The sequence below is a fragment of the Eubalaena glacialis genome, chromosome 1, assembly GCF_028564815.1.
Source record: "Eubalaena glacialis isolate mEubGla1 chromosome 1, mEubGla1.1.hap2.+ XY, whole genome shotgun sequence".
NCBI classification, from domain to species: Eukaryota; Metazoa; Chordata; class Mammalia; order Artiodactyla; family Balaenidae; genus Eubalaena; species Eubalaena glacialis.
In genome coordinates this window covers 188,838,828-188,855,395 of record NC_083716.1, presented here as the reverse complement: position 1 = coordinate 188,855,395, position 16,568 = coordinate 188,838,828, and the positions used below count along the sequence as shown (strand labels likewise).

At 36.9% G+C, this 16,568-nt stretch overlaps 1 protein-coding gene across 2 annotated transcripts in view; it reads right to left on the bottom strand.

The window, feature by feature from the left end:
• Positions 1 to 1,942: 1,942 nt before the first annotated feature.
• PPP1R1C (protein phosphatase 1 regulatory inhibitor subunit 1C) overlaps positions 1,943 to 16,568 on the bottom strand; it is a 124,963-nt gene continuing 110,337 nt past the window's right edge. For both annotated transcript variants that reach the window (XM_061202883.1, XM_061202892.1), the window contains exon 5: positions 1,943 to 2,031. In XM_061202883.1, coding sequence (XP_061058866.1) covers positions 1,943 to 2,031 — 89 coding nt within the window. The remainder of the gene's footprint in view (positions 2,032 to 16,568) is intronic.

Here is a 16,568-nt window from a genome sequence, read left to right as displayed (position 1 = left end):
TAATTTTCATCTCTTTTCATTTTTAAGAATGGAGAACAGGATAGAAGAATCCAGAAGCCATTGTGTTTATTTCCGCATGTGTTTTTTGCTGTTACAAAATCAGCAAAAGCTTTTGTTTCTTTTGTTTGTCTGAATCCTTTTGAAAAAACATTTACAAAACTGTCTGTTCATGGGAAGGGAAGGGCAATTTTATTTTTTAGGGCCTCAGGGTATCTCAAATAATCTCAAGGGGTATCGGGATGTTTTACAAACACAAATAATTCAAAATCACTTAAAACAAATGTGTGTCTTAATCAGATTTTAAGTAGGGAGAAACTTAGAAAATCAAATAAACAGTCACAGCAGGTGGTCTAGAAACTCCAGAAATTTTTGGTGAAACTGGTTTAACAAAAACAAAACAAAACAAAAAAGGCCAGGGCAGGGGAGGGAGAAGAGAAAGGAAGGCAGGGAGGATGAGAGGAAGGAAAGAAGCAAAGAAGAAAAAAAGGAAAAAAGAAGGAAACTTGGAACAAGTACTCATACATACTTGAGATACTACTTATCAATGAGTTTTGCATTTATTTTCTTGGGGAAAATATACTAAGGAAAATTATCATTATCTCTATTGTATTGACTTATAGATTCACGCATTCCTTTTAATCTCTATATTATAAAACTCACAGTCAAAATTAAAAACAGTACTTTTACTTTGAATCCTGATATTACGATCCCACAGTGGATTTTGCATTTGATTTTTTTCTTCCTATCTTAATTTACCTCCTTATTGACTTCTGAGAAATCTTTTCATCTTTAGTTTTTTAATCCATGAAACATTTGAACTTCACTAATATCATTAATGTGGGAAGCAAATTGGGCATTCCTCCACCTCCACTAAATTATGTGGTGTAGATACTTTACATTGAAATGCAATAAATAATTGTTCAGGATGCCAGAACTTTGAATTATCAAAAGCCATATTCAGTAAATACATATGGTCTTGGAAAACCTTGCTTTGTACTGATGCTTATCTTCTCTGCCAGTTCTGTAGGGGAGAAATTATCTTTCCTTTATTTTCATAACACCCAGCAAAGTGCCTTCCTAGAGATGAACCCGTAAAAAATAGTTGTTGAATTAACGAATTCATGAATTAATGAAATTTCTTATCTTATGATAATAGGAGATTTATAAAATCTAATGATTCATTAAAATGCAATAGGAAACACCCCATATTTCCAGTAATAGCCAAAAATAAGTGACAGGGGAAATTTGGCATATTTTGTTTTAGATTTATAATTTTTCTTTCTTAATAACTAGTGGAAATGATGGAAAATACATCTCTCACAGCTTAAAAAATGAAGAGAAATCTGTGGTTCTTTAATCATTAACGTGTTGTTGGAGGGAAAAAGATGTTTAATATCTAAAGAGTAATACATTTTGATCTTTTGAATCAAGAAATCTGGCATTTCTCCATCATTCTGAAATAAATACCATGTACCATTCCGTATACAGCAACAGGATAAATGCAGATCTTAAAAGTTTCATTAAACATTCCTCTGTAAGTTAAACCCAGACACACTCATGTCTAAATGTATTTAATATTTATTTTTTACTTTTAAAGTGATGCTATTTACATTTGACATTAGAAGGCAAATCGTATCAGTAGGACATCAGGGATTAAGCTGGGCAGTATTAAAGTTAGAACACTCACACGTTTGCAAATTTCTATGTTGTTAAAAAGAAAATCACTGTTGTAAAATAAATACTTATTTTTTAATTGTAAGTAATATGGAACGATCTGTAGGTAGTTCTAAAGTTCCATCAAGGGGCGCTTCCCAGGAGGTGTATTACTACTTTGTGAGTGTGGAGAGCAGAGATGGAAGTCAAGCAGTGGTGTTCCATGGGTTATTCAGAAAAGTTAATAGTTCAGTTATTCCCAAGAAGCCTTCTTGCTGCAGACCCGTTATTAATGGTCCCACTGCTCTTCTCTCTCGTTCACGCCTTCTTCTTCTTCGGGGAATGCTGATTCCTTCTGGCCTTTCATATGCTTAACCCCTGAAATTATAAAAATTATGCTCAATTTATTTCTGGCAGATTCACTGCTTTGCTGCAAGAGGTAAAGAAAATGAGTGGAACGTTTTCACTGGTGTATATGTGTTTTCTCCAAGAATCTCAACAATCTAATCTTATATAAACCTTTTTAATTCACTGAGGAATAAAAACACACCCAGCCCAATTTCCATTCGAAACAGAATGTCTTTTCTAGTAATTACATCTTCTCCATTAAGAATTGCATCACTGCCTATTAAAAACCTGTTAACTAAAAATCCGCTCACAGGCTCTTACTGTTCCTCCTCAGGAGCAAGGAGGTGTGTGTGTGCCATTTCTGTAACTTTCAAACAACAAAAGAATCAGAATATTGTCAGTCTTCTTTAGGAATCAAAACATACAGATTTGATTCTGAAACTTTTGTATTAAAAATTCTTCAATCACTTCCCCCAAAACCTACACAGAGGAAAACCGTTGGCACACCTTTGCCTGATATACAGGCTATGTGATCTGGCCTCTCTCTACCTATCTGGCCTCATTTCCACCAGCCTTTCCTGGTTCCCCCTTTCACAGTAATTTATGCTTTAACAATACTAACCTGCTCTTCCACATTACAGGTCACTCCAGGCTCCCTCAAGCCTCCATGTCTTTCTCATTCTATTCTCTCTGCCCAATAGCTTCTTCCTACTCACCCACCTGATAACCTCCCACTCATCCTGATAGCAGCTTGCCTCCTCTGTGAAGGCTCCCCCAGTTCCCCAAGTAGACCTAGCTGGGTCTTTCTCGTATTTTCCCCTGCTCTTGGATCACTTTCTCTTGTATCAATTACTTTATAGAACTGTATTTGTTTACATATTTTGCTCATGAGAACAAACTTGCTGATGTCAGGATCATGGGGTTTCACTTTGGGGTCCCAGGCACAGAGCCTGGCAAACAGTAGGTGCTCATTAATATTGATTGCATAAATGATTGATGGAATTAATGAGGTGACACTTTGGTATATGTCTTTGGCAGTTCCACAATAATGTATATCCATATTTTTTTCAAAATTAACTCAAATTTGGAGTATAAATCATAAGGTGACAACTACAATCATTACAAAATTATCTTTCATTTCACTTGGGTCTATTCTGTTTAAACATACTAGCTGACACTGCATATAGTGATGCGTAACATGGAAAAGTTTATAGATTTTTATATTTTAGTAAATTGGTTTATGAGATTTTTCTAAATATTACTGAAAAACATTGCAGTTAGAATTGATAAATGAAAGGAAGTCACTGCTCATGTTTACTATGAAACGAAACTAAAAAAAGGAAAAAAAAAGAGTGGATTTGCATGTATTGCAGTCAGCAACCTCAGAGTGCCATTTGGCAAGGAATGACACCCCTGGGCTTGGTTGATTATCTTGCAAAAATATTTGATAAGTTGTAATAATATTTAAATACTGTAATTTCATCTGCAAACACAGATCACTCACAATCACCATAGAGAGAAATTTGTTGTTAACAAATGGAACTTATTTCATCATGCTATAGATTACATAGGAGAAAAAGAGGTCTAAATGCTAAGAAGGAAAGGGAGTTCAATGAGCATCCAATCAGTCACTCAGCTGGAGTCTTACATACCTGAGTCACTAAACCTCACAACTCCACGAGATAAACACCTGGATGGTGAAATCTAGACTTCAAGAAGATAAATGATTCGTTCAAGTTTACAAGGATAGTGTGGTTCTAAAAGAAGTTCTGACACATCATAGTCTCTCAATATATACTGACTGACTGACTGACTGACTCACTGACTGACTGACTGACTCACTGACTGACTCACTGAGTGAATGAAGCATAAAGTTCCATTTTCAGGAGACCCCAACTCATTTTCACTTTTAGCTTTTCGGATGCTAACCTATCAATCTCTAGGATTTATTGTAGGTTTACAGTACCTACTAACCTGGTTCAAACCATCTTGGCATTCCCTCTGAAGTATTAAAGCACAGTAATCATTCAGCCACCTGCCACTCTTTCCTGAGCTAAAATTGTCTGCACCTCCCAGGATTTGCAAAGGTTCTACTGCCTCCAGGGCTCATCCCTTTTATCCTCAAAGTAACTACAGAGTAATGAAGTTGTGTTCAGACAATTTTCCTTAAATTAGGGTTAACTTAATGCCAACATTGATTTGTCTATATGAGGGAGTCAAACATTAAAAAAAAATGGTAACCAAATGTCCAACTTATTAAACCATTAATCATCCACTTCCCATACTTGACTATAGGTCTACTCACTTATTTATTTTATAATGATAATGGCCACAAAGTTATATGAGAAAGCCTTCTTTAAAGTAAAATCACTCACTTGAGCAAACCTCGGAACGGGCTTTTCTCGGTCTTATTGGAGTGTGGCATTAACTATTGCCAGGTGAAAGATTTTGATGAGGCAGGAGTAGGTGACGTCACAGAGCTGTTCTGCCGAACCTCTCTACAGAACCACAGATTCTTTGGTTCCCAAAGCAGTTTACACTAACGTCATCTTTCCACTGGATAACGGATGGTTGATTAATTTGTGTTTTGAATTTTTCTTTTTTCCTTTCAGCACTGTTTGTTTCGTTATAGATGCAATAAATGCTGAGATTAATGTGTGAAGTCTGTGAGAACTGTCTAATAATTTTTCTCCCCACGCCCCTCCTCCTATCCCCAAACACACATATGCTTTGTATTTAAACTTTCTTTGAAGCCTCATTCAATATTTGAGTAATTCTGGAGGTGGAGGAAAGTAACTTGCTCTGGAGGTGTTGGTGAAATTCTCAGACCCTCCTCTTCTGCCAAAAGCTAATGAACACGCAGGAAAACACCTCACCTGCACACGAACTGATTCCCAGCATGTGGCAAAGGGCCTCCTGGAGCAAGAAAGACACAGCCAGCCCTGCACTCGGGCAGAAGGCAGAGGGATCCCCAAAATGCACAGAGGCTCTTTTCTCCGTAACAAAATGAACATACAAGAAAAGGAGCCATATATAAGACAAGGACATGCAGTATGAATACATGAAGGAGTGAAGAAAATAGAGTTTGAGGAAAAGAAAGTAGACTGAATAAAAGAAGGAAAGGAAAAGAAAGAAATGTTGCCCCTTCACAGAACGTTCTACTCATGCTCTTCTCCATTCTGTAGATCAGGAGGTTAAATGTGAGTTGGATGAAGCTGTAAAGTGACTGAGTGAAGAATTATGAATAATTAACCCATAAAGGGAGGCTTACATTTGGCAAACCACACATCAATATGTTTATCGATTAATTCAGAGGGGAAAAAGGCAGGTTTATCACATTTGTAGATAACATGAAACTTGGAAGAAAGGATGACACGATGAATGAAAAACTAGTATTCCAAAGAGCTGGAAAGATGGCCTAAGCAATTAAGGTAGAGGTCAAAGGGAGTTCTGTTTTTAGGAAGATTATTTTGCTTTTAAAAGATAGAGAATGAGGGCAACCTAGATTGAGTATAGTTAGGGATTCAGGTGACCACAATTTCAACATGACCCAGCAGAGTCACCTGTTTGTAGGAACAGAGCTCTTGGCAGTGTGGGTGGCATTTCTAACAGGAGAGTCAGCAGTTTAAGAGAGGAAACTTCTCTCTAACCATGTGTTGGTCAGACTTTTCTGGATTATGCTGCCCAATTCTGGATTCTGCATTTCAAGAGTTCCATTGAAGGAAGTAATTGAGATTAAAAGCAGTTTTATGAAATCTTTTCCAGAAGAATTGGATATGAAACTGCACTGTTTAGCAAAATTAAGAGAGGACAAAAGAGGCTGCCATTGAATTCCTAAAAGCCTGGGAAAAGAAATAAAATTTATCTAAGTGGCGACTGAGAGCAGCAATAGTGTCAATAGCTGACATTCATGTGGTGAGGGCAGAGTACAGATCTTCCTAGATTTACAATGGGGTTACATCCCAACAAACCCGTTGAAGATATCATAAGTGGAAAATGCGTTTAATACACCTACCCTACCGGACATCATAGCTTAGCCTAGCCTACCTTAAACGTGCTCAGAACACTTATGTTAGCCTGTGGTTGGGCAAAATCATCTAACACAAAGCTTATTTTATAATAAAGTGTGGCATATCTCATGTGATTTACTGGATACCATACTGAAAGTGAAAAACAGAATGGTAGTATGGGTACAGAATGGTTGTAAGTGTACTGTATTTGTTGTTTACACTCATTACCCTGTGGCTACCTGGGAGCTGGGCTCACTGCCCCGCCCAGCATCACGAGACCATATCCTACTGCATGTCACTAGCCCAGGAAAAGATCAAAATTCAAAATTCGAAATACGGTTTCTTCTGAATGCATATTGCTTTTGCACCATCATAAAGGCAAAAAAATCTTAAATCAAACCATTGTTAAGTCAGGGACATTTGTATGGCTCAATATAAAGAAGAAAATTTCTAAACTCTTTATGTTTGCCCAGCAATAAGCATGTGAGTGAGCTCCCCGTCACTGTGTGTGTTCAAGTCAAAGTTAAATTTCCATCTCAGGCGAGAAGGAACCCTGGATTGAGTAGCAGGGCAGACTAACAAGCTCACCAACCCTGAGATGCTATTCATATACAAAGGTGATCTTCTTTCCTACTGAAAATTTTGCTTTGCTGTGAGTACTATAAGTTACAAAAAAGTAATTCTAACTTTAAATGATGTAAGTGGCCCAAATCCACATTTTAAAACAATTCACATCAGGAGTAGCAAATGTAAATGGATTCATTTTTATTTTTCAACCACATACTTTAGAAGTTTGAAATCATTCTAAAGTCCTCTGGGGAATTTGTGGATGTATTTTGAGAGCCTCTGACCCTCTTGGAATTCTATTTATACTTGTTTCTGTGCCTCTTCAGGGAAGAAGGTCCATAGTTTTCAGCAGAATCTCAGAGGGGTCTCTGACTCACAAATAGTTGTGAATATGAATCCTAGTCTAATCTCTTCACTTTAAAGATGAAAGGACAATTTCAGATGGCAAAGTGACTTGCTTAAATTCACACTGCAATCATAGGCTGGGCTGGGACACAAGCCTGGGCCCCTAATTCCTACTGGGGGCTCTTCACCTGGGCCACCAGGACTCAGTCTTCCACCACTGTTATTGATCTTTTCCAAAGTTAAAACCTGAAGGAAAATGTGGTGACTCAAGATCATAAGCCTTTTTTCATTATCAAATTCTTCCAACTTATAACTGATAGATTTAGATGTAACTTTTCAGTCTTTTTTGTCATCATTGCTGTTAGTGTTTTTAATAGAGTTTGTAAGCAGGAAGATGTACAATTTAACTTTGCCCAGCAACATTCCCAGAATGGGACCAAGTTACAAATAATGTACACGTTATTAGAAAAGAAGCAATAAGAGTTAAATATAATAAAGTTCCTACTGTGTGTTGAGCAGGATGTAGGTCAGGGGTGATGGCATGCACATAAATGAAGTTAATTTAATGAAGACATGTAGAAATAAAGCATTTGGAGAGTTCTGATGTGGGAAAGAAGAGCTCCAACTCAGGAGATAGTAATTTGGACAGCCGTTGACTGAGCGATACACTGGTTAGATTAAGGGAAGCAGCAAGTCTGATTTCTATATGAGAAAACTATTTGCAAAATACATTTAACAAGCATTAGTTTTCTGAAGGCCTACTGTGTACAAAAGAGTGAGTTCAGTGGCCCTAAAAGAATGATTTTTCTAATGGTTGCTTGTATATTGATCCTTCAAATTTTATCAAAAAAATCATGCTAGATATACTCAAGGAATATAATTTAAGCTATAATATGGGACATCAAGTCTCCTCAGTAAAGGCCCACCATCTCTGATTGAAAATGTGCTTTGCATTTCCCAAAATGCTTTCACATGTATTTTGTTTAATCTTCTTGTCATTCATTTATAATAAATAGCTATACATTAATATACTGAGGGTCACAGAGATCGAGTGACATATTGATTTCATCCCAAAGCTAAATACACATCATGTCCTGAACTCATCTTAAATCTATCCCTTTCTACTTCATTTGGAGTAAATTACATATAAACAGCACAGTTGATCTCTGCTCTAATACGATGACTGTTCAGTTAATATAAACTGCAAATCAACACAGGATCATTTCACTTAACCACCCATTACTTAGAGAAGCATTTCTCTGCAGAAGAATAAATGTGTAATATGCTTCTCTCTTCATCATACATTAGAATAGGGGCAGCATGTTTATATGGTATTCATATTTATTCATAAGTATTATATATTTATGTATATTTTACCTATCATATATTTTACCAAAGCTGTTGCCCAAGAGTAAAACCTAGGTGAAAGATTTAGCAGTAAATGCTGAGGAGAAGATAGGGGAGGAGGTATACTTACCTGCTATCATTAGAAGTGTGAATTCAAAGAATATCTTTGGAGAGTAATCTAGTCTCACTTATCAAAATGTAAAGTGCCCACATCTTTATCAGTAAGTCTGAGGTTGGAGCCAGGCAAGAATATGTTTTTTAATTTTGCAAGGATCCTGCTATTCAGCCTAGAGTGAGAATCACTTTGATAGACCGAGTGCCTCTTTTGCTCTCTACAGCCAAGTGCCCTTCTAATACCCTCTTTCTCTTCAAAGCTAATGCATTCCATGAACTCAGAAGTAAAATTAAATTTTTAAGCCTACACATAATGGAGCTAAACAGTGTTGGGCAATTTCACTTTAGAAAGAGACAGAATGGCTCCCTCACGTGCCGTTCTTGACTGCCATTGATTGACCACAATAGCATATCTAAAATAAAGAATGCATCAATCAACAGGAGTCCGTGGTTAGCCTTGAAAGCACTAAAAATAAAATAACAAAAGGAGAGTTGCATTTAAAGCCACAGAACAAATGATGCCTATGTTTTTTAAGTGTGTCCACAGAAGGATGTCCTGTGCTGGCATTTTAGAAGTCTCTGTCTTCCAAGGAGAGTACCTTCCTATTGAAGCAACAACGGTCACTATAGGCTACCATAGCCTTGAAATGCAGCAGGGCCCTATGGTCCTTCCCCCATGTCCTCAGCCTGCCTTTTGTCTGTAGAAAAACTTTAGCCAAAGGATAAGTTTAATCAGAGAAGTGAAAAAAATGCAGAAGTAAAGGAAGGCAGTCAAACAAGACCAAATAATAATAGTTTAGTCATCAAGCAAAGTCAAGGACCTTTAGTTTCTCCTCAAGGGCTATAGATAATATTCTGAGCCGTATCCTTTGAGCTGTCTTGTAGCTACTGAAACCCCCACCAGGTGGAAGAAGTTAACTACATGATGAATCAGACTGTAGCCATGACATAAGCTGCCACAATTCTGAGAATTGGCCTCAAAGAAATGGGAACAAACCGACCCTGGAACTGAAGACTAACTGTACTTCAAACAATCAAGATGACACTGATCAGTCCACCACATGGCCAATTTCGAGATGACTGTGCTATTTCTGCATGTAGCCCCTTCCCTCCACCTATAAAAGCTCTTTCCCACTGATTGTCAGGGGGGGCAGTCAGCCTTATGGTATTAATTAAGCCACCTGTATCAAGAATCACTTTGAACATCACTGGTCTAAATGCATCAGAGATTGTCAGATTGTAAGATTTTTCACTCCTCAAATCTCCAGTAACCCCATACTCTCTTCGCACTCAGCTGATTTTTTCAGGGATAATTGAAGTAATCATTAATGAATTGACAACAGCATGGCCAAATCTACCAAGATATTTGAATCTTGAATCTTGAATCCATATCTCTACCTCCTCTCATAAGCCTCATCTCTCATTTTTTTCCACCCCTCTTTTTCACAATATCTCTTACCCTTTCAAAGAATTCTCCTAAAATTATAACCTCTCTTTCTTGCATCACCAGTTTCTTCCATTCTACTAAAATAGTCCCATAACCACAAAAACAGGTTTTAATTTCTTCCATTTCAAGAAACTGTCTCTCGACTGCACTCCACCTCTAGTCACTGCCCCTTCTCTCTTTAGAAAACTTTAGAGCAAAACTCATTATAGTATAATAAATAGACTGCATCACGTTATAACCTCTCCTTAACATACTCCAATCAGACTTCTATGTTCATCACTCCATTAATAGTTCTTGTCAAGTTTCCCCAACAAACTCCATCTGGGGAAATCCAATGGTCAGTTTCACACCATTTTAGACAAAATCTTGGCAGCATTTAACATAATTGGTCACTTCTTTTTGTTGAAACACTAATTTGACCTCAAGATGACCAAACACACCTGTTTTTCCACTTACCTTATTGACTACTCCTTCTTGGTCTTTTCAGCTAGACAGTCCTACTCATTCTCACCCTACATGCCAACAAGTTCCAGGACTTGGTTATTGAATGTTTTCTCTATTTGAACTCACTTCCTAGGTGATCTCATCCAATACTATTGCTTTAAATATAATGTATAAATTGATGATTTCCAATTGTATATTATCAGTCTCAATCCCTCATCTGAGTTCAGATTCATAAAACCAACAGCCTAACTGTATTCTGACTTTTAAGTGTTTAATAGGCATCCCAAATTTAGTATATCCAAAACATGATCTTGATTCTGTCCCCAATCTTCAAACAAAGAGAAACAAGCACCTGGCCCCTACCAACCTTCTCTTTTCCAAATCTTTTCCATCTTAGTTAACAGAATATTCTCAGGCCCAGTGTATTCTTTGCCTCCTCTTGTTCCTTTCATACTCCTCTTCCAATGCATGACCAAATTTTGAAGGCTCTACATGCAAAATTGTATCCCAAGTCTAATCATTTTTCATCAATTCCAGCACTACCACCTTAGTCCCATGCATCACTAATCTCTACCTAGAGGACTTCAATAGCCTTCTAACTTGTTTCCCCACTTTCTCTCCTTCCACCCTACAGTTAATTCCCCAAACAATTTACAGAATAATCTTTTAAAAAATTACATTTTTCTTCCAATGAAAATCTTTGATGACTTCTCATTATCTTAAGAATGAAATTCAAATGCCTCACCATAAACTTACAATCATTAAGATGCTTCATGATTAGGTTCTGTCTCCTCCTGTACTTACCTCCTTCCAACCCTCCCTCGCTTGCCTACATTGGTATTTTACACAGACCTCAAACAGCCTCAGGCCTGTCTTCCTTGCTCTCTTTACTGGAGTCCTCTTCTTCTGAGGGACCCACATGTTTTTTTTCTTCACCTCAGTTGGCCAATCAGGTCTCTGCTGAGATGTCATCATTTCAGAGAAGACCACTGACCATCCCATCTAAAACATCCCATCTCTTTCTTTCCTTTACTTTCAGTCCACTTATGGTGATTTATCTTATTTTTTCCTTCCTTTAGAGCATTAATCACTCCCTGGTGTCATATGTCTTTATTTATGGAGTTCTGGTATGCCTCCCGCTAGAATATCAGCACGATGAAATCAGAGTCAATACTCTGTTTTGTTCGCTGACTGATCAGCAGAGCCCAGAACAATGCCTGAACATTATAGATGCTCAGTGCATTTTAAGTAAAGAAATGACTAACTTCAATCTCACTTTCTTTAAAAATATTCCCTATTCAACATATAAAGACTTTTCAACGTAGCCAAATTTTTTTTCAGATAAATGAACTTCTGCCCAATCCCTTTAAGTCTCATCTCCTATAATAAATAGAAAGGTAGATTATTTTTGGCCTGGAGTTAGTTTGTTCTTCTCAGTCTCCTATAGTATTTTAGATTGCCAATCTAGACTCACTTAGCAATTATGATTCTGAAATTCCACCTAGTCCAAGAAAATAGGCAGTAAATCTTAAAAAAGATGGAAAGGAGAAATGGTACTTTCCCCAGTATATAATGTTGTTCTGATCACCAAACACAGTTAATTAATCCCATTGGGTACATGGCTTTCACAATATAAGTAATGTAAATGGATTTGATTAAGTATTTTGGTCTCCTCAGTGATTCTCCTGTTACTTAAAATTTTCTTTTATGGGAAAGTGCTAATCCTGATGAGTTGATAGTTACATGCAGTCTCAAAATCAGCTCAGTTCTCTCCATATCCTGAGGCTGTTTTCCTCCCCTTTCTCTGCGGAGGGCCTCAGCTCAGTTTGTTTCTCATTTTCTCATTTTTGCATTTTCTCACAGCTTGCTGGCCCTGGCTGCCCGGAAGCTTCTGAATGACGAGATTGTTCTGTTTTATCCTCCGCCTGACCTAAGGACTTGCAGTTCACACGCTGAGCTTTGCAACTCTTGCTCTGACCCTGCTTTTTTTGTTCAGATTTACCATTGTTCTCATAGGCATTCTTGTGCACAGGCAGTTTTACTCTCTGACCATCCCTTTAAATAATAGCAATTCATTGTATCACCATGGGGCTCGCTGACCTACTTTCTTCTTTGATTTGCTGCCCTACAGTTGGTCTGTTTTACTTGTCTCCCACGTGTAAAATCACAGTCTCTCTTCTTTTTACGTAGATCTTTAACAAACTCTCCTTGGATGAGCTGATACCACTTCTTTTATTTCTTTTCAAATTTTGATTTTATTAAGAATACTTGATGCAAAGGAGCAATTATATACTCAAATTCTATAGTGAGTAGCAATTTTATATTGTTTACATGAAGAAGGAATAATAGTAATAACATTTTTGCTTAAAATGGTAATTTTCTGTTATTTCTGCTCTATAATATTCAAATGCAATAATTAGGAAAAATATGTATTTACTTACCTAATTTACTCTGTTTCTCAACACATGAGTATCAGTTACCTGGGAAAATTTTTTCAATACCAAAATTAGAACACTCCAACCCCGCTCAGACATTATAAATTAATTGCCCTAAAACCACGGCTTTTGAATTTCCAATTTCTTCTCTTGAAAGCAAAAACAATCTTACTTTTAGTATACATACATTGCATTCAATTTACAATCACCTTTGTATTAGAAAAATTCTAAAATTATTAATAAAAATTAATGTAAGCTTTTTCAAAAATGCTTGCTGAATTTCATTGTTTCAGAGGCAAAATTCTCTTAAAGTATGTTTATGGCTTAGCACATCCAAAATTATTTGAAATTTTTTGTTTGTTCCCTTAACTTACTGTGTATCTAGTCTATTTACCTTTTCTTAGATATTTATTTCATTTCTTCCTCAAATAATAGACACTGCTCTGAGTGAAAAAATATATATATAAATATAAATATATAATATATAAATAAAATAAATATATATATATATAAAACTGAGAGTAACCATCAGATTTTTAGAGATAAAATGAAATTATTGAGAATGAACAGCACTATTATTTCTGGCTTGATACACTAACTAGAAACAGTCTCCAGTTTGCTAAAACAAGGTAGCTGGGCCTCTCAGAGAAGATACCAGAAGGGCCATTTGGCTAGGGCCTCTTATGCAAAACTAACCATGATTTAGACTTTTGATATTATCTCCAAATGTTCATATAGACAATAACAGATATAGTTATTGACATATTGATTGACAAGTTTATTGACAATACTTTTTTAAAGTACCACTCATAAAACTTCACACATACATCTGATTACTGGACCATACTACCTGGATCATACCATGACTTATTCTTTTTTAATAAATATTATAATTATGAATAGTTCAATTATATCATATTGTAAATTTTGTTGTCAAATGAAAATATTGACAATTCCATCATTTTTGCAATCCTGTTTTGGCATCTCTTCATTTGTTAATATAGGGAACCTCAAGAAAGGAGCATGACCAGACCCCTTTATCCTCCAGAAGGCTTTAGTAAGGGAGCCATATAAACCAATGGACATGGAAGAAGAATAGCCTGTGCCCCTGTTCTAATCCCTTCTAGTCTCCTCCCCACAAACTATATTAGCCTAGAGCCCTAGATTGAGAAAAGAGCTTTTTCTCAGTCATAGAAGCATGACCTTTCAGGGTCGAAAGAACTTTAAAAAGCAGTCTTGAGTTCAAAGGACAGTCCAACTGCCTCTTAACATATATACATACACACACACATACACACACACACACACACACACACACACACTGCCACCACCACCACCATCATATTAAGATGTGAACCAAGGACTGTTTTCTGAAGTCCCACAGCGAAGAGCAATCATTCAGTCCAGAACACAGTTTTTCGGACTTTTATTCTGTATTCTCTGCCTTGTGCCACACCAGACACAGGAAGTGACAAAAATGTTGGTGCCTGGGAGTCCCAGGGGACTTCCCTTCCTGCCTTCTCTTACCCAACCACAACCTGGCTGCCTGATGTCCATGCAAAACCACTAAGAGGTAAAATGTCTTCCATGGTATGTGGAAGCTGGACGCTCTAGGAAGATTCTCTAATGGATGTTTTGTGAAATTGAAATGGACTGTTAGTATAATAATTTACGCAATATCATAGACCGTGTTTCTATAAATTGGCCTGAAAAAAAAATGGCATTGATTCTATGTATTCTCAGTTCCAAATCCCTTACAAATCAAGTTTCTGAGCACAATCCTTTTTTATAATTGGAGGCTGCATGTTCTGGAAATTCACCAACAGTACTACCAGAATATAATTAGAAGTGGGTGGAAATAAGAGGTATAATTTTCTAAGTTTCTAAGAAAGATTTACTTCTCAACAAGTAACATTATCCCCCAGATATTCCTGATTTATTCTTTATAATGAGTGTCTACTGTTTAGTCTTTTCTCTACTCTCCCCTGCTTATAGGGAATGACTATTCTCCCCACTCACTTTCCTTCAGGAACCACTCTTCTCCCCACTCCAAACACCAGGTAACAATCAGCATTGCCTGTTTCTTATATTAGCTTGTCCTCTGGCCACTGTGCCAAAGCCAGGGGTATCTGACCCATGCTGGGTTAAGTATAATCCTTCCCCCGTGGTCTTACTGTCGGAAACCAAGTCATTATAAGAGAGTTTTTAATTTATGGATGGTGTACTATGTTAAACTTGTTTGCTCTTGATGGCCAGGTTTCCTACTTAAGGAGATAGCTGGTCTGCAGTGGACCGTAGGGAGGATGAAGTTGACAGGTAAAATAAAGGAAATGGAAGAGATGGCAGACTTTGATTCTCTTTGTTTCCTGAGGCTCAGCTTCCTTTCCTTTCTTTCCTAGTAGTTTGTTTTCCCTTAATAGCATAAAGTAACCAAGTAATCTTTCAATAAATTTCCCTTTTGCCTAAGCTAATTAGATTTGAGTTTTGACATGTGAAACCCAAAGTGTCCCGAATAGTCTATTCTCTCTTTCTTATGTCTTCCCTGTGATCTCCTTCTGGGATGGAAGACAGAAAAGGAAAATGAAAGGCAACTGGGGTATTCCTTTTTCCCCCCTATACCTCCATCTCTGAATGCAACTTATGATGAGCTGAGAACCAGACAAAAATGGAAAATATTCCATTATATCTCAGGAGTGACCTTCAAGTTAAATCTAAACCTTACACTAATGATTGGAACTAAAGTAATAAAAAACATTTAGGACATTTTTTACAAAGACAGTAATTGTCTCCCCACAGGCAAGGCATCTTTTGAAGAATGAATATCAGACTTTCAGGTCAGGGGTCAAAATCATCACAACTGGTTTCATGCTTTCTTTGGTTCCTGAGGCAATAATTTTATTACTACAAAGCCTTGAGCATTCATGGTCAGCTCTCATTGTGTGGATCTGTAAATAACCAGATGACAGAATTTGAGTGATTATAAAAGAAGTATTTTGCCCAGAATTGTCACAACCTAGGTTTTAGAATGCTTAAAATTTGTCAGTTTTCTCAGAGTAAACACTTACTTCAGTGAATTGTGGAGAAGACATACCAGATATTGACACACATGATATCATAACACATTAAAAGCAATCTCCTGAAGACTCTAGGAAAACAAAGAAAAACTTTTTAAAAATTCCCCCCAAAATTAGCTCTTGAGCTCCTCCTCATCATTATTTCAATTTGGTTTTGAAAATACAAGTAAACAGAATCTATAATTCTTGATACCATTAATTTTGTTGTTTTTGTTCATCTATATTTTCCCACTCACCTAATTGATCCTTGTACTATGATCATAGTTAATTCTAGATAAAAGTGAGGTTCAGTTTAAGCATGACTTACCCCAACCTCTTCGTGGGGCATCCAATCTGTCTTGGACAGGAGGATTACTTTGGAAGTTTCATCCTCTTTCCTTCCTTTGCACCTTTATCCTATATTACCAATATTTATAATTAATACTATCTAAACTACAGTGGGGCTCCCTTCTGTTGCCCCTATTATTCTCCTGATTCTAATTCTATCATCATGTGTAATAATAGTAATAACATATTATTACAGCAGTTTTCAATTTTTCAGGGCAAAAAATATATATATCATTCTATTCTCAACATTACACTGTAACATGGAATGGGCTACTGCTATTATTCCCATTTCACAGCTGGAAAGTTGTGTCTGCCAATAATTAAATGAGTTGCCCAAGATGGCTTGGCAAGTCAATATCAGAACCCAAAATTCCTGAATTTGACTCTATAGTTGACCCTTGAACAACACGGAGGTTAAGGGCACCAACCCCCATCCCCACCCCCAGCACACACACAC